At 35.5% G+C, this 19,133-nt stretch overlaps 1 protein-coding gene across 5 annotated transcripts in view; it reads right to left on the bottom strand.

The window, feature by feature from the left end:
• The window catches only part of ADAMTS20 (ADAM metallopeptidase with thrombospondin type 1 motif 20), an 84,620-nt gene that overhangs the window by 37,013 nt on the left and 28,474 nt on the right, over positions 1 to 19,133 (bottom strand). For 4 of the 5 annotated variants that reach the window (XR_008202758.1, XM_052668622.1, XM_052668625.1 and 1 more), the window contains exons 8-20: positions 18,737 to 18,842; positions 17,577 to 17,723; positions 17,119 to 17,260; positions 15,668 to 15,772; positions 9,509 to 9,654; positions 8,752 to 8,933; positions 8,491 to 8,627; positions 7,253 to 7,370; positions 3,896 to 3,991; positions 2,621 to 2,787; positions 2,379 to 2,508; positions 1,326 to 1,452; positions 470 to 680 (exon numbers count right to left, since the gene is read on the bottom strand). Coding sequence is in view for 4 of the 5 variants with exons in the window: in XM_052668622.1 (XP_052524582.1) it covers positions 470 to 680; positions 1,326 to 1,452; positions 2,379 to 2,508; positions 2,621 to 2,787; positions 3,896 to 3,991; positions 7,253 to 7,370; positions 8,491 to 8,627; positions 8,752 to 8,933; positions 9,509 to 9,654; positions 15,668 to 15,772; positions 17,119 to 17,260; positions 17,577 to 17,723; positions 18,737 to 18,842 (1,814 nt within the window). In the remaining variant the exon portion in view is untranslated. The remainder of the gene's footprint in view (positions 1 to 469; positions 681 to 1,325; positions 1,453 to 2,378; positions 2,509 to 2,620; positions 2,788 to 3,895; positions 3,992 to 7,252; positions 7,371 to 8,490; positions 8,628 to 8,751; positions 8,934 to 9,508; positions 9,655 to 15,667; positions 15,773 to 17,118; positions 17,261 to 17,576; positions 17,724 to 18,736; positions 18,843 to 19,133) is intronic. The other variant, XM_052668624.1, reaches the window with a different exon arrangement.

The following is a 19,133-nucleotide window of genomic DNA, read 5'->3' as shown; positions in this document are numbered from 1 at the left end:
AAACTGTACTCTTTTTCTCCAGTACACACAGTACTAAATTACTAAGGCTCCAAATAAAATATGCCCTGATATTCTCTGCTGACTTCTAAATACAAGCTGTGAACTAGTGTAGACAGCTAGAGCTTCCTACAAGAGTATGAGGAATCATGTCCAGCAGTTACCAAAATCCAGAGTCCGGTATCACCTCTTCCAACAACATTTCATTCATATAACGTTATTTTTTTTTTTCAGTTATTTAAACTAAATATATATATATATATTTAGAAAAAAACAAGAGTTGTTATGAGCACTAATTAGAAGTCTAATGCTAAAAGGTTTTGAATTTGTACCTTTGGCCATTTTGGATTTGTCAAGCATTATTTTCTTTTAGTTATTTAAACTGAAAAATATATATAAATAGAAACCAAGATTTCCTACGAACACTAACTAGAACTACAACACTATAATTACAAAGGTTTTGAATTCATACCTCTGACCATTCTGTGTAGTGCCAGCTTGTTAACATACAGTCGCCATGACAGGGCTCTCTGGTTGGTGGTTTCTGCTGATCAGCACAGTATCTATCATCCACCAGGGCACTGAGTCCTTTTGAAACGGAGTACTTCATGCAGTGGATTTCTATAGATCGATACCCCGGGCCACACTTTGATGTGCAGTCACTTTTGCCAATGCTGTGCCACCTGCAAAGATAAACTGTTATAGAAAGGCTAACTATGATTTATTAAGTTAATTAAGCACTCAGAGAAAGTGCCTAGAATTGCATTTTAGGGAATAGCTAGTCACGACTGGAATTTTCAAAGCAATATAAAAGAACTTAACCCAGTTTTAAAAACATCTTTTTAAATTTACAGGATCTTTAAAGGACCTGTCTAAAACTCCCAGGTGATTTTGAAAAATATAAGCTATAATTCTAACCTTTATGTTCTGAACACTTCATTGAGGGCTTTCTTGGAGTGGAAAAAAAAAAAAACCTGTGTTCCAAATTAGTTTCAGTTACAGTAGGTACAGTTCTGGTAAAAAAACGTATTCTGTTCAGTAAAACAATTTTTTTGAGCTTTATGAATATAAACTAGAAAAGAAACACATTAATTCTACTTAATTGCAGAACTGTAGGCCTACTGTATAAACCAACTATATAAATAGTTTATATATACACACACACACACAGATTTGAGAAAGGAGGGAAAGATTGGAGAAGTGACAGATGATGGAAGGAGAGGGAGTGGAGGAAGGAAGAATAAAGCAGTCAATTCCTTCGTTTCAATCTCTATCAATAAAAGTAAGAAAGACCACAGTAGTTCAATTAGTGAAGAAACTCTTTTTACCTTAATTCACACTCCGTATTACACTCTTCAGAGACATCTGGAACAGGAGGTATATATTCACATCTTTGATCAGACACAACCACATGATCACTTCTACGTATGCACGTCATTCTTCTTCTTCTAATACCTTGCAAAGAAGTGAAAAGCAGGTGGAAATAAGAGAGCCTTTTTACAATAATGGATTTCATTCATCATTTAGGAATTTAGCTGAGATACTCCATTAGCATTAATCTTTGTATAGAGTAAAATCTGCTGAACCATGCTGCTCTGTGCATCTGGCTACCTTCCTGGTGAGAACAGACTCATCCTAATCACATTTGCCACTGTGTTACCTAAGAGGTCATGATCCTTTCTTTAAGGAAGGAGAAAGTTTGAGCACAAAGTACCTAAAAGACCTGGAGTCTTTCAGGTTGGAGAAGTACCACAGTTGGCAGATGTTATGCTTCTCTAGCACATGAGTATGTCTTCAGCCTGACTCAAAATTGGCAGAAATTCACCATCTATCTCAAGTACGGGAAAGCACCTGCTAATAGAATCTATTAAAAAAAATCTGAGCACACACACTTCATAGATACACTTTATACATATTGTGGCTCTATTTTTAGGCTGTAATAGCATATGGAATATTGGTTTAAATTTATATTTCCAAATAGCTCCACTTAAAGTAGCAGATAACCAAAACACAGAAAAACATATGAAAAATACCAGGCAAACCAGTCAGTCACCATCTGGAAGTACTGTAACAGCTGCTAAATATATCTTAGTAGACATACAATTACGAAGGATGTACTAGACTTGATTCAACTACTTTCTATGAACCACTCCCATAGTTAAAAAGGGAGGGAACACAAACATAATTCTGGGTACAGAATTATACTGAAAAGAGAAAAAGTGAAGACATTCTGCCCTTAAATGCTATGTGCACCTAAAGTTTACTGAAAATGCTGAGTTTCTTCCTTACAAGCAGACGTAACAAAATCTGAGTACTTAAGACTAGTGCCATCCTAAATGCCCTCAGCTCTTTGGATCTGACGTCAGAAGAATTTACACTACCTTGACACATCCTGCTGCAGTCCTGCCAGGGTCCATAGGGATCCCACGTAAACAGATCACTTCTGTCTTCTATTGGAATATTGAATGAATAACGCACATCAGGGTTGTATAAATTCCCTACACACAAAACCTTAATTGAGATAAAATAACTGTTTTTCAGTAAATTTGAGCATGACATAAGATTGTGAACACAATGACCACATAGCCAATTTTCAAATTCATGAAAAAAGGTAAATATTCACCTGTAAGGTTAACTCCTCTTCAATCCTATCAGTGCTGTTAATTCGTTCTACTGTATTGTTTGAACCATTGTACTCAAAAATTGCTCCATGTATGTTGATTTCTCTTTTTGACATGCTTACAACAAAATTTCCATTCAAGATAAAATTCCCATGAACATCAGATAATGCTGTAAGTAAAATAAATATGTAAGTAAAGCTTCTATTTTAATTAGAAGTTTCTTTCTATCAAAACTTCTAAAAATATACCTTTGCATCAACACTGCCATGTTTTAGTCCACATGTAAGATTTTAAAGTTGTATCAAACATTTCTAATGCATTAATTCCATCTCAACCATTGGCAGCTTTCATTTGAGCAGTTGTCATTTCTCTGCAATAATACGTTTAATAATATTTGTTTTTCTGAAAGCTGAGTACAGTCACACTTTAAATTTAGTTAGTTTAGATTAGTTTAGTTAGGTACTGAAGAAGAGAATAAACATCATTCATATTTCTATGTATTTCAAACATCTACATATTTCTACAGTGCACATTCTTTTATTTGTTGGAGCTATTTTTAATTAGCTACTAAAAGTAAATTCTAAAGTAAGAAAAAGGGAATTATTATGCATTCAGAATAATAATAATAATATTGTATAAAATAATATTGTAATAGCAAAGATGAATAGCAAAGTAAACATTAATAAAACAATGGAAAAAGGGAGAAAGAAACTATGCATCAATATACTACTCTCAGGCACTTCAGAGATAACATGATTACACTGAAATAAAACAACCAAGATCTTTGGTATCATTCACTTGTGATTTCTTTGTTTCTATCACATACTCACAAATTCATAAATAAATTTATCAAAATATTATCTTTACACTCAGACATGACAGAAAAATAGAAAAAACATGAGAAGTCTGGTAAGCTTGCTGACTGCTTCATTTCTAAATATGTTTTCAATATTTATAAACTCAAATGCTCTTTAGCTGGCTCATGATGATTTAATTATCACGGCCACAACAAACTCAAAAATTGACAAAATCATACAGTATCACGCTATAACTTGTCTTCTCTGACAAGTGAGACATTCAGGAATCAGAAACCTACCATCATCTCATTATTATTAAAATTAACACCTACCCAGAGAGTCAGGCAAGTGGTGATACAATGTAATTACATATTTACTCTGAAGACTTTATTGAGCTTCTGACAACATGTGTCTAGAGCAGACTTCTGACATGAGCACGAAAGCTATCATCTGTCAGTGCTGTACGCTGGAGGTCCTTACCAAGGTAGTTGTCATCTTCTGGTTTCCCTGAGTAGCTGTGCTGCCGAATATCAATGTTTGTTGCTCCTTTGGGAATCTGTACTACAACATTGTAACCTGCAATGTAATTTTTCACAAATTAACCACAGATAAAAATACTCAGATGTTGGCAGATACGAGCATACGTTTAACTACTTTTAGTCAACAAACTCTATCGTGCACAAGCAACCATTGCTTCTGAATACCCTCATGTTTTCAGGATGGAAATATGAATATCTTTATGTATCTTTTTTCTTTAAGTCAGTTGAATTGAATTTTTATTTTTCATAACTGAAAAGACAGCTAAAATTCATTCCTGTGTTCAGAAATGCGAATTCTATTCTTTAACAATAACACGAGTTCACCTAGAGAGCAGTCCCATATATCACGTGGGACTCAGGAAACTCTCTCACAATTTAGACACAAAACTTTCATACATACCTAAATGAATCACTTAAATTACTTCCATTCTCTGTACAACTGAGTTAGGCTTTCCCTATCTTACAAAAGTACTGCATTGCAGCACTCTAAAGAACAAGTCCTAAATACTCAAACAGTGCAGTGTTATAATAGACGTAGATGTACCAGACAAACGAGCTATGTCAGATCCACATTCTGCTACTACAAGTGTTATCATGCTGAGCATTCTCTAGAATAAAAATGCTTCACAAATGAGTCACTGTTTCCTATAATATCTCCAATCAGTATTACGGTATCCTCGTCTCCAGGTAACAAAATCAGATCCGTACTGATCTACTTTTCAGATCTGTTGCTCTGTACTTAAGTACTGGCTAAAAAAAAACAAACAAAAAAACCCCACAAAAACAGTAGTTTCTCACAGATGCTAATTACAGATTCAGAAGGATCACTGTGACTAAGAACAACTGAACATGGCAAACATGGGAAAGAATAAACAAAAACATACAATCTGAAGCATTAATATAATCTTTGCTAACTTTGCCACTTGTTTTGCTGCATTTAAAAGTCTTGCCTGTATTGAACTTTAGTTAGTTAACTCACTTCCATGGGAGGCAAATTAAATGGGTATAGTCTTTAAGTTTCTAGTCTTTAAGTTTCTTAATTCACTAACTTCCCAGTACTTTTAACCTAATAAAACTATAAAACTTAAAAGGAATGTTTAAACTAAATCACAGGTGCAAAACTACCAGATGGGGGCAGCACTGCAACTGCGTGATTTGCTATCTGCTCAGGATAAAAAGAGCCTTTAGTCTTTGTTCTAATACTGTTGGGAAGAAAAACAAAAAACACACAAAAAAGGCCCTCATCTCTCACAGTGAAAACCATCTAGAATACAGAAGATAAAACACGGGAGGAAACTACAAATAAAACTGCCTAGCCTTGTCAAGTATAAAAAGGATGCTAGATCACATACTAAGGCAGTGAGAAGGAAAGTTTTCCAGGAAATCCTCAGAATCTCTAGTCTACTGCAATTATAACCAGCATAACAATTACGCTTACATAATTAGATGACCATTTTCTGAACTGAGAGTTTAGTAAATTAGCGTTTTCATTACAGTGAATTTCTTCAGATTGTTTCACTGTCATTTAAACACTTAATGACAACATCATGACTGTCCTCATAACTGTATGAATACAAGCACGTACCACAAGCTGCTCTTGCCTAGTTCCTCAGTAAAATGGCTTGTGACAGTATGGAATGGCACTACTCACAGATTAAAGAAAAAGACCAAGTATACAGACTTTGGCAAGCTTATCTAAGGAAATGACAAAGAGGAGGGCCACAAAGATGATCAGAGGGCTGGAGCACCTGCTCTGCGAAGAAAAGACGAGAGATTCAGGCTTGTTCAGCTTGGAGAAGAAAAGACTCCAAGGAGATCTCATTGCAGCCCTCCAGTACTTGAGGGGAACTTACAAGCAGGAGGGAAACTGACCTTTAACATGGTCTGATAATGACAGGACAAGGGAAACGGCTTTAAACTAAGTGGGAAGATTTAGGTTAGATGTTAGGAAGAAATTCTTTAATCAGAGAGTGGTGAGGCACTGCAACAAGCTGCCCAGAGGAGCTGTGGATCCCACTCCCATCAGAAGTGTTCAATGCCAGGTTGGATGGGGCCCCGGGCAGTCTGATCTGGTGAGTGGCAACCCTGCTCATGGTAGGAGTGCTGAAACTAGACAAATCCCTTCCAATCAAAGCAAGTCTATTTGATTCTGAGAATTGACAACATTCTGTCTTATCTATAGCAACAAGTTGGGAAACTTGTTTTATTGCAGTCTGCATAATTAATGTAGTCATCTTGCTTCCCAGTGTAAATATGAGCTCCTATATAAATTATTTCCTCAGAATACGTATCACTACAGTAAATCAGTTAAAGCATCTAGGAAAGCAAATGACACAGTAACTTTCAAGTCAGACTACCTTATGTTGTGGATTGTAAAAATAAAAAAAACTACATACTATGAGCTTCCATTTTTCATAATTTACTTTTTAATATAAAAATGATAGGTTTCTTTTTTGAAATGATGCATTTTGTAAAAAAAAAAAAAAAAAAGTGCACAAAATGAAAATTTTACTACTTTGTGGAACAAATTTCAGTTAGAAGGAAGTAAGTCTGAGATGACACAAAGCTGATAAACAACATAGTGACAATCTCTACCATAGTTGAATGAATGGTAGCTTTAGTATACTATTTTTTTTGTATCAAATGTATTTCTGACGTAATTCGTGTGATACTTCTAGTGATAGAAAACAAAAAACTACATTCTTCTTCTTTAGTGTTTTGACCAAATATTCAGAATCCAGTCTCTAATAAAATTAGTTGTTTGTCTTCTTCCAACATCTCTGGATAGACACAAGAAAAGTTATGTTTATAGAGAACGAGTAGTTGTATCCCACCTTTAAGCTTTCTGATGCTTTTTGCATGGCACAAGGCCTCTGCCTGGAAAAAATAAATAAATCCAGCAGGATGCTAAATATGCTTTCCCTGCTGACCAGTAACTCCTTTGTCCACTGAAGATCCTATTTGGCAGCTCTCCAGGTGTCATTTTCACTTTGCCTGTGGTCTCTTTCAACCACTGAAACCACACAAAGAGGCCTTTTGGAATTTGATATGAAACCAGAGATTACTTATGTTTTTTGCTGTAAATATTCAACTGGTTTTTTTTTCCACCATAGTGCAGATGGGTCACTGTGTCACAGTGCTTTACTGTTCATCCTTGAAAAGGCACACGAGTGAAAACTGGGGATATTTTTTGTTAGCAGAGGCCGAAAAGAACATACATTGAAATCCCATTTCCTCAAACATACAATTTCTAAACCACACTGAAATGTACATTAAGATTTTAAAAATACAAACATACCATAACGAGCACGGTTGAAAGTACCTGCAAGTGTCTTACATGAAGAGTTATCACCACCACAGATTCCACATTTGTCTCTCCTAGCCTTGGAATTCAAAACATGATCACAGCCTGCTTGCTACAAAAAAATATAATGTTGTATCATTCAGCCCAGTGGAAAACAGTGAAAACACAATGCTAGTTCCCCACTCCCCAAAAACATTTTCATTTACTGTATATATCTAATCTTCCCTGGCAGTTCATGAAAAGCCTTCTTACATTTAGTATACAGTATAGTTCTGGATTATACATCCTTAGTACAAAAAATTCACTCAATATACCAAGAACTGTACAAAGCTACCTAGAAGTATTTAAAGATTTTGTATAAAAATATCAACATGGTATGTAAACTAAGGTGTATTTACATAAAGTCTTGGAATTCTAAAATGAGTATGTACATGTGCATGAATATCAATTATATTTAAGTCTGTCCTGACTGCAAAACGAGAAAGAGAATACACGTAGACTAGCACAGAAACACTTCTCATTTATAAATATTTACTTACACTTCCTTTTTTTTTTTTTTTCCCCTACAGTCATAAACAGGACTGCTCTGTGGCATTTCCTCTTTCAATTTGATATACAGCCAAATAAAAAGCTACATTTTCTCCTCACTCTGAATTTAGCCAGTTTCACTGAAATCAGCAAATCTACTTAGGATAGACAAAAAGGTCTTGAACTTGAACAAAATGAATAATATATCAGTTTCTTATTTTTTAACAAAATCTGGTGGGCATTTCCATAACTTCTATGAAGCACGTTTAAATGATTTCTTTCCTGGGTCTGTTCATCCTCGCTTTGCAATAAAGTCATAAATACGTAATCTATCTACCCTTGCATTTTCTGACTTCTTCACTTCTTTGATAGCAGAAATATGATAGCAATAAACGCACAGCACGATTCTTTCCTCCCTTTACACCAATTTCAGATCAGTTTCCCTCTGCTCTCTTGGACAATAACAACACATCAGGCTTAATGAGGAAAGACTGTGGGTGTTCAGATTCAGCTGTATGTGCTTTGCTTAATTGCCTCAATTTCCAGATCTTAATTTGGTAGGGATTAAAATCAACTTAAGTAAATTCAAAACATCTGGTTTTACATATTTTCAATAATGGTTATTTCAGTGTATATTTATTCAATATCTATTCTAGAAGCTGTTAAAACTGATTTTAATAATTAGTAAGTTTAGATTTAAATACCCTGCATAAGCCTTGAACACAAAGGTCATTGGTTTCTGCTCCACAGGGAGTACCATCAGCAACTCTGTCCTTCAGCTGATAGTAGGAAGTTGTTCCAGAAACTCGGCAAAAAAGTTTACAGCGATCTTTCATTGAAACTGGAAAGAAAATCCAACAGGTTTCTTGTCTGTTTTATTACTTTTAAAGTAATTAATGTTAAAGTAATTACTGTTAAACAAACATTTGTATTTTATTAATTGAAAAAAAATTGTAGTTACTTACTACCACTGTATTTTGGAAGCCAGCGAACGGCAGATGTAAGACCATTGATGTTAAAATGTTTGCCATCAAATTCAGAGCACTGTTGCTCCCGGAAATCTTTTTTGCCCTTTGGACATGAATCAGTATTACAGGAACGAAATTTCATCCTGCGGCCAACACAGTACTTTCCTCCATTTCTTGGTCTGATAAAAACAGATAAATGTAAAATGTTGTCCCTTGTTTTTTAAAATTCCTTTTTTCCAGGAAAATTTTCACAGAAGCAGTATCTCCTCTGTAATTTTAAATTACATTTCCTAACTTGTAAATCCTGTTATACAATACTTCCATACTAGCAAGTTCTTGGAAAGGAAAAAATAATCAACAGCATATTGGTAGCATCAGCTACTACAGACTGACAGAGACCTATTTAATCAAGATCTAGTCTACTGTCTCTTACTCATCAGGGAAAACAAAATAACCTGGGGTGATATCCTTCTGATAATATCAAGATGGCATTACTTCCTAAGAAAAGCCAATAGCCATAATTGCAGCTCTTGTTCTGTAGAAGATAAGGGTAAAGTTCTCTCTGATTTTTGTTACAGAGAATGAAACCCACATAGATTATGCAGTCAATGGAAGTTTCTTACTATAATGTAAATTTTTACTGGTGTTTAGAACGAATTCACAAAACTAAAATATCTTCATCTTTTTTTAACTAAACCATTATGTCATAATTCCTTTACTCTGCTCTGATGAAGGAGAACAACAGAAAACATACTCTGGTCTGTTACAGAGCCTGGTGGTGCTCTTGATTCCACCTCCACAAGTTCTTGAACATGAGCTATAAGGTCCCCACGGTCCCCACTCTCCATCTACAGGACGCGTCTCCATTTCCCTGCTCACACAAATTCCATGGCGGCAGTGCTGTGCAGTTGACAAACAAAAAAAGGTTTCTAAGTTAAGCAAAAGGTTACAATATATATTAGGCACAGAAAGAAGAAAATTGGCTGCAGCCATCCTCTGAAGCATTGAAGACTGCCCACAACTGAGCACAAAAGAGCAGACTGGATGAACTACACAGAGACAGTGCTCATAGACAAATGAGAAAATTCCATACTTCAGATGACTGACTGCAAACTCAGGATTAGGCTCATGATCTAATTTGTTGTCAGAAGGGGTTCTCACAGCCACATTGACAGTAGTATACTCCATCATTCCCTGCAGTACATATATGGATCAGTCACGAGAATCATCTGAACAGATCATATCAACTCAACTGCTTGTTATTTATGAAGCTTAGGATTTGCATTTTCACTCTCTGTGGCACAGAGCAGCTTGGTATTATCCCACAGTCTTAAAGGTTTTGGTCCAACTAAACTCTCTACCACAGAAAAATAATTCAAGGATACACAGAAAATAAAACAACCCAAGAATTCCAACCAACCCTTTCAGTAATTGATTTAAATGTTGCATATAGTTTCTCAAGAGTTATTCTAACATGAGCATTTTTTCTGTCTATTCTTTGGGATGGACTCTTAGAGCTAGGAGGAGGTGATCTTTGAATACTAGGCAGCTTTCTTTGGCCTCTCTTCCTTCTGGGGCCTTATCCCACAGTATACTACCAAGCAGATCCTTGAAGAGGTCAAAATCTGCTCACCTGAAATCCACGGCTGTGAACAGCTATTCAGCCTCCTCTGTACCTTCAGGTTCTTGAACTCTACCACCTCATGGTCACCAGAGCCAAAACTGCCTTCCCATTTACAACAAGGCCTTCACTGTTACTATAAGGTCCAGCAGAGCACATCTCCTTTTTGGCTCCTTAATCACTTGGAGAACAAAGTTATCAAAGCATGCCAGCAACCTCCCAGATCACTTGTGCCCTGCTGTGCTGTCCTACCAACAGATAACAAGATAGCTGAAGTCCCCCATGAGGACCAGGGCCTTGTTCTCCAAACAGGACTTCGTTACAGAATCAGGTTCTCCATTATGAATTATGCCCAAACTCTTAATCCAATTTGGTAGTAAAATTTCTGCCTGTAGGGCCCTTGGTCATGCTGACTCTCGAGCACTGTCTATGTATTTCAAGCCCCGAAAGTCTTCCTCTGAGAATGTAATCAATCAGGATGATTAAAAGCTCAAAGCAAGCACAGAATCAAAGCCAGATCTATCTTGCCATTTAAATGTTTCAGCAAACTGGCCAGATCACTCACTTGATGCTAAGACTAACACTGTAACTCAACCAGTGAAATAATGGCATTGTTGTGGTGTTATCTGCATATCACCACAGTGCTTACTGTCAGTTTTTATTACTTTTACTTTTTTCCAGATGCCTTTAGGATTCCTTTGTACCTCAACTTTCTAGTACCTCTAGGAGGTAAACTAACTAACATAAAAGATACGAATGCAGTTTATGAAAGTTGAAGGTAAACATGAGGAAAACAGAGAGATCTTGCATATCCAAGAACTGTCATTAACATCTGAAATATCTTTTTACAACTATAGGCTGAGTATTCTAAATCTCGCATCAAAAACCTATAATGCATCCAAACATCCAAATATGACACTAGGATCTTGCGTTTAAGTTCTTCATCCTTCCACAAAAACATTCACAGCAGCTTGAAGGGAGAACTCAGGAAAAGAGAGTTGTAAAATGAAATTTTATACCCACAACAGCATTGTTCTGATCTATAAAAATGCAAAGCACATGTTCACATCTGGGATTTTAATAGCTTCAATTCAACATTCAACAATTCAACAAACTTGTCTCAGCTATTATTCTACTGCTGCATTCCTACAGAAGCAACATGATGGAGTCACAGTCAAAAACTCAGGCACCAGACGCATTCCAGATGTTCCTTAATGCTTGCTTGAATCAAACCCAAACCCGACCCAAATCCACATGCAATTATTACATCTTCAGAGATGAGAAGGAGGTTCAAAGTTTGGGATCAATGGATCTACAGGTACCCAGATTCGTATTTCTTAACTACCTACTTAGAACAAGCACTTTGACTTCTAAGTATGGATTAAATAATGATTTGATAAACTGATTTCAAGTACTTCCAATATATCTTACAACTTACTGTACTTGCTAAGTGTCCTGGAAAGCAAGTTTGAAAGAAATTATTAAAGTGTTAATTGTCAGGCTATGCTAAACTTAACTGAATCAAGAGTAACAGATAAGTGTACAAGAACATGCTATACAGTGATTCTAGTTACACATACTCATCATATAACCCAATGAGCAAGAACTAGATAAGAACATCTGCTCAGATGAATGTAAAAGTTCAAAAATCTCTAAACTACTGTTTCTGGCTGTATTTATCTTTTTGGAGTGTTCCCATTTATCACCTTGAAATAAATGTTTTAATGTAAATCTCTCCGTGTCATCTGCTGCAAACGAATCTATGGAAACCTGCTGCTGCACTTTAGATTTATGTCTGATGTACTTCTTCCTCCAATACATGTACATCTTACAGCCTTGTTGTGTCTGCTTTCTGAGAAAAGGTCAAGTATGGAATCAGGCAAACCAGACCACGTCAAGAAGTGAGGACTAGACAATAGAATAACAATGAAAACAGAGTGGTTAGTAAAATGAACATGTAATGCAGAAGAAATTGAATTGCAACTAACTGAAGTTGTACCTACAGCATCTCAAGTCTTTGTAGTACTGGTTCTCAGAGAAGTCTGCATCTGTTACTCAGATGATATCAACTATTTTAAAATATATTCTAATAACACACAATTTTAATCATTTTTTTCCAACATTTTCACATCTCCAACATTTTTTTCCTTGTGAAAAATCTAAATACTTTATTTCCCCCTAGTAATACTCCCACAGAAAACACTCAGTTTTTCTGAAATCATATCTAATCAGAAAAATATTTCATTAAAATCCCTGTTTATAGGAAAAATTCTTTGTTTGACCCTTAAAAATTTTTTACTGTTTTTACAGCTCAAAAGATCCTCCACTGCTTCCCAGACAGCTAGACAGCTAAAATCTAATCACCTTTATTAAAGTCCATCTGAATTTTTCATACTTATTCTCCATATACATATACACATAATGAATCATTCTTTAGGATACATACCCCACATTTATTGCACTCATGAGGAAGTCAAACAATACAATGATTTTAAAGGAAATAGAAAACAACAACAGAACAGCAAATATACCTCAGAATTAGAAGCTGGCACTTTGCTTGCTGATCAAAATAATCTCTTCTTGGTCCGAATTCACATATTTAAGTGTCCTTCTCCTTATGTTACCAAGGGCTCAGGACAAAAATCTAAATTCATTCTACAGCTATTTGGGCATTTATAAAGACACAAACCCCACATACCATCTATATCGGCACTGAATAAAGGTAATAAACTTTCTCTCACTCATAAATACTGGGCGCATTTTTTCCAAGAGGACCAAAGCTTGTATTGTGCACATTCCTTCTTGTTAGTAAAAAGGTTTTTCCAAATTACTCTGAAATTTGTTTCACTGTTTCACTTTAATTGTTACACAAATAGCAAACTACTATTATGAACAGGAACAGTGGTTCAGAAGACTTCTCTAGATGAAGAGATCTTCATAAAAGAGGTGGCTGCTAAATCAGTATCTAGGACATCAAAAACTTTGGGTCAGAATCAAATATCTACTGGCTATCCTCCTAAGAGGAGGTAGGTTGAAAACCATGGAATTGTGGAATAACTTTAGTGGAAGGGACCTGTCAGGATCACTGAGTCCAACTCCTGGCTTCACACAGGACCACCCAAAATCAAAGCCGATGTCTGAAAGAGCTGTGCAGATGCTCCTTGAACTCCAGCAGCTCAGTGCCTCCCCCACTGCTCTGGGCAGCCTGTTCTAGGCCCGACCACTCTTTGGCGAAGAACCTTTCCTTAACTCTCAACCCGACCCTCCTCTGACACAGCTCCATGCCATTCCCTCTGGGCCTTTTTATTGCCAACAGAGAACAGAGTTCAGCACCACTAAAACTGCAAATGCCTCAAATACAATTTTTTGAATTCATCACAACAAAAGAGTTGCAAGCACAAATATATTTACTGTGCTAGCATATACTAGTTACATTAACTCATCACCATGGCTTACTCCCACTAAAATCAAAAGAAAAGGAGCTGTGCCTTACACAAGAAGGCATGACAATTTGTCAGATTAATGGCTGTTCTTCCTTGCATCTTTTCAGATGTAACAACTGTAATTAGCTTTTCATTTCCTAGAGAAAACTGGTTTCACTACAATAATTGCATAAGGTAGGCTTTTGAATTCTTGTATAAAAGTGCTCTGCTGTTGGCAAATTTGAGTCAATTGAATTAAGGTTACATATAAAGTTTATACAAATGATGAACTTCCTTTCTGATCAATGACTGACTGAAATATCTGTTAAATGTTGTATCACCAGGTAGATATAATCAAGTAAAGCTTCCTTCGCAACCTTCAAATATCTTTTCGTAATTTTGCAAGAGAAAAAGAAGCCATTTGTAAGACACTGTTTACCCATTAAATTGTTATTCTTTATGGCAGTATTTTCAAACTCCTCATTACTTAAGTATTGTGAAATACAAAAATAAAAGAAAAAAGGCAATCTTCGAAGGTAAAAAGTTATTGGGGGAAATTTAGTAATAACATAATATTATTATTATATATAAAGTAGTAAGCATATCCCATATGGAAATCAAACCAGACTTTTTTGAAGCTATTAAACTATTAAAAGATAAAAATATAAGTTTTCCCACAGCCCTTGAAGCTGGCCAAGCACACTACTACTTAAAGCACCTTAGCATAACAAACCTGCCAAACGTAAGATAATCTTATCACTGTCATATTTGAGCATGTCAAAATCTCTGAAATACTTATTTTCATAGTCAGCTGATGGGTGAGAAAATATTTCTGTTGGCTAGTGGTGAACTGAGACATGGAGAAGCCAAAGATTAGATTAGCAAAGAACTCAAGTGTTTTGCTTCTTCTCACGTCTCTAGCTACATGCAAATCCAACACTAAAACCTTCACATCTTCACTATTAACACTGACTTCAACTAACATCCATTCATACTTCTGTGTCCATCAAGATATTTTAAGTGCTTTGTGCGAGGTATTTTAAGTGCTGTAGGTTATGTACTCAGAGGATGCAGATCAAAATCTCCAGTCAAAAAAAAACCAAAACCTGCCAGATGAGGAAACAGTGAGCTGCCTTCTCATTCTCTAAACAGTTAATGAAATAAAGCAACATTTCAAGGTTCAAGAAGTCCAGTTTCCACTTTTTCTGTTTCACATTAAAAAAATGTAATCTATACCTCATATAGGTAGGGTGTAAGTGAAAGTTGTTTCTCAGCCCTTTACAAATCCAAGTATGTTGAATTATATTATAGTAGGCAAGAGAGACAATGAGTGTGAGTTACATGTGGTTTTTTTGTCTGAAACAGATAGAATACAGAAATATTTTCTGAAGCCAGGAGTCTGATTGAAAGATTTTTTTCCGAAGAACTGTACTCCTGTACTTTATTCACTCACACTTAATTAGCTCTAGCTCAGTAAAACAGCCTCAACGAGAGAAACTAGGGAATACGCTTTGGAGGTGCTTGCTTTTCAGGAAATTCATCTTTGTTGCACTACTACAAACAAGTTTTTTGAATTATCTGAAGTTTTCAAACAGAAGAGAAGATGGCAACTTCCACCTGAAGTCTTCTGCCTACTTTTCACCAATATGACACCTGTAAACTATTATTCTTATTTTGAACAGACAACCTATATTATCTACGTCATAACGATGTAAGACTAAAAGAAACTCCGTAGGTTAAGTCAGGTAGGTACTTCTTAAGCAATCATTACACTGCAGGAATAGTACTGTCACACAGAAAGCACCGGTCTTTCTTATCTACATCAATGATCTTGCCACATACAAGCTCTGAGAAGCAAATGAAGGCTTACCATTCCCACACCGCAAACTGTTCCATCAGCCAAAGGCATGTGCTGAGTCCGACATCCCTTGTGAACTCCCTCTGTGCTCGTGCACCATAAACGTTTGCATTGTTTCTAAACAGAAAAAAGGATTACCTTTGTTGTACTTGTACACTACTTTAGACATCTATTGAGATATTTGCATTGTTTTTCTCATACCATATGGGTTTAATTTTTGCTATTATTTGCTATTATTTTGTACAGATAGCTCCTCCCTCACCCCTCCAAAAAAAAAAAAATATTTTGCCTAACACTGTGCAGAAACATGGAATGGTTGAAATAGATCTTATTAGAAATGATAAATTACTTTAGATTTTATAATTCAATAGATAATTTAATAAGAAGGCATGTAGGAGATTATGGTTAATATTATGCAATAGAGTTGGAGCATAATACTCAGATAAAGACACTAACTGGAACTATTCTTGAAAACACACTGACTAGAAACATAAGAAAAAAACCTTCTTTTCAAGTTATTAAAGAGATTCTTGATGGACAAATAAACTTTATGGATTAAAAATGTCTCAAAGCAGCCTTCAGTAACCCATCTTCAGGTCTCTGAATTCCTCTTCACTTTTCTATAATATTCCCATAAAGACTGACTCCTTTTATACAGTAGTTTACCACACCAATAGTTTCACTTAATACACTTTGAACATGATCTTAAATTCTCTCCTCTAAACAGTTCCAACAAGCTGTGTAATACAAGTATAGGTATTTGACAACTTGCTCCAAAATCATCTCAACATCTTGACAGTAATGAATGAGGTCATAATGCTACGTTTATTATTATATCTTGCACTCCCACATAGGCCACACTGTGTTTTGAAATATTTCTATATTTACCCAGTTGATTATGTACGTTATTTTCTTTCCAGACACAAATTTTGCTTTAAAGAATATTTGATTAGTTATATGAAATGTACACTCCAAAAGACAAAGGAATATGTGACAAAGTAAAAGAAATCTGCAATTTGGATCAAACATTTGGGAAAAGTATAAGAATTAATATATTCCTTTTAAAGTAATAAATTTGTAAAACCAGTCAAAGCAGATAAGAAATTTGCTAATGCAATATGGTGGCTAAAATGTGAAAACTTTAAAAATGTTGAAATAATTCTTTTTTTCATGCAGTAAGTTTTAAATTACTCAACTTGGATCTTTTCAAGGAATTATATTTACACTCACAGATGTACAAATCAAAATCAATTCATCCTGATTTTAATCCTATGTATTTCTATTAAACAGAGCAGCAAGGCTTTCCACTGAACTCTTTCCCCTTTTAAGAATAGAATCTAAACTTTGACGTACTTCAAGATAAAATTCTTACAACAATGGACTGGCTGAGATTTCATTTTTAGGCCTACATCTCAGTGATTTTTAGTACCTATAAAGCAGGAGTCTGTGCATTGTTCACTCACCAGATAGGGACACACTTGCGACCCAAGGCCAAACATAAGCTCACACTGCTTATTGACATCATACATTAATCCAGGCAGCTGAGAAGAAAGACCATAAATTCTTCCACTCGGTTTATCTAGGAGGCATTCACCATAACCAGTGCTGTTGTGAAAACAGGAACAACACGTGAATTAATTACTGTTCTGACCTATTAAGATCATACTGAAGAGCTCTTCTATAATCAATGCCACGATATTTTTAAAGTCTTAGTTTTACGTTTTGATTATCACTTTACTGTAGCCATGGAACTACTCATCCTCCAAAGGGTTACATATCTGTAATTTCTGGGGGATTTAGGCCCTCCAAGTCAGTGGTTAAAACCAAAAACAATATTAAAGTGGCATTTAAACAATAATTTTAACCCTTTTCTGAATGACACAAAATTGAAAAAAAAAGTATGCATTATACTGATACTTACTCAAGAAATTCAGTGATATATTTTTGACTGCATTTTGACCAGGTCCATGGACTTGTATGGTAATTCAAAGTTGGAGCCATAACATGGTATTGATGTTTAATTCCAGCTTCTTTACATTTAAAGCTGTCATCATGTGGCACATTAAATCTAAGAAGCAAAACAAACAAACTCCGAAAAAAATTCAGCTATAATTAATGGAAATACTTCTGTTGTAACAGCAAAAGCCCCAGATGTAAGTCTGAATATACCTTAGAACCGCAATGGAACTCACATTTTATGACTATCTGACATTATGGCAATCACACTGAATACATAAGAATTTTACAGCTGTGTAATTCTTTCACTCACCAGCAAAAATCCCAGTGTTTTGGGAGTATGGCATTTTAAATTAACAATCCATCTACTAAACTGAATATTCAAGTCTGCCCCAATATTCAGCTTATAATTTTTAATATACGATAACTACAGAGCCCATCAACATCATTTTATGCAACAAATATTTTACCGTATTTTATAACTCAGTTTAAGTACCATGATAAATGGCATGTATCTAAATGAACTTCCAGGAGAATGAAAACCAACAAGCTAGCTACTGAGCTCTGTAATGCCATTGTTACCTACACTGTGGCATGCCTCATGGAGCTAGAGTATAGCATCTTTCTGCCATCACTGATGAGGTATGCTTCATAAAATAAAATGCTGTCATCTCCTCTTATTTTTCTGTGTAAAGTATTTCTCTTTGTTACTCTATTGTTTTCTGAAAGGATCAAACAGAAGGAAGAATATATCTGTGTTATATCACAAGTCTTTTCTTAAACTCCTACCATGGCTAGAATGCAAGTAGTTAACAGGGCTACTTTGAACATCTAAGATACTTGTTCCAGTGTCCCAACCAGCTGATAGAATAAAAGGACAAAAGATGGCAGATAAATCCAGTACCTCCCATCATACCAGTTAGCCAATGGCCAGATTATAAATCTCATGTTTCTATATCTCTAGGTGGCAGGCAGAGCTGACTTCCTGCAAGAGCCAAAACCACTGACTATTCCAAAAGTACATAGACATTCTACTCACCCTTGGAAAAGTACAACACATCCCTGGAAATTGGTCACATTCAAAAGAAATTTAATAAAATTACCTGCTGGGAAATAGGTACTTACACATGCCCAAGCTCATGTGCTATAGTAAAAGCAGCACTTAATCCATTTTCTTCACTTATAGAGCAGCTGCGTAGTGGGTCACACATTGTACCTAGCTCTGCCAAACCTGGAAAATTGAATTCTTTTACAAAAGCTTAATAGAAGGAGTTTTAACATGAAGGAATGACTCTATAAGCGAACACTACAGCACATGAATTGAAAAAGCCACGCGTAAGCTATGCAACCAGATCTACACAAAACCAACTACCACCCAAGATCACAGTATGTGTGGAACAGCTCTGAAATGATTTCATCTGCCAGTTAAATTTTATATCTATTTTTGGATTTTTTTCGTAAATACTACAATAAAATCCTTCTACAGATTTTGCTGTAAAATCATACTGATAGAAAAGGTATA

The sequence above is a fragment of the Tympanuchus pallidicinctus genome, unplaced genomic scaffold, assembly GCF_026119805.1.
Source record: "Tympanuchus pallidicinctus isolate F22 unplaced genomic scaffold, pur_lepc_1.0 scaffold8, whole genome shotgun sequence".
Lineage (NCBI taxonomy): Eukaryota > Metazoa > Chordata > Aves > Galliformes > Phasianidae > Tympanuchus > Tympanuchus pallidicinctus.
Note: the sequence above shows the minus strand (reverse complement) of the source record. Positions and strands in the feature narration are given on the sequence as shown.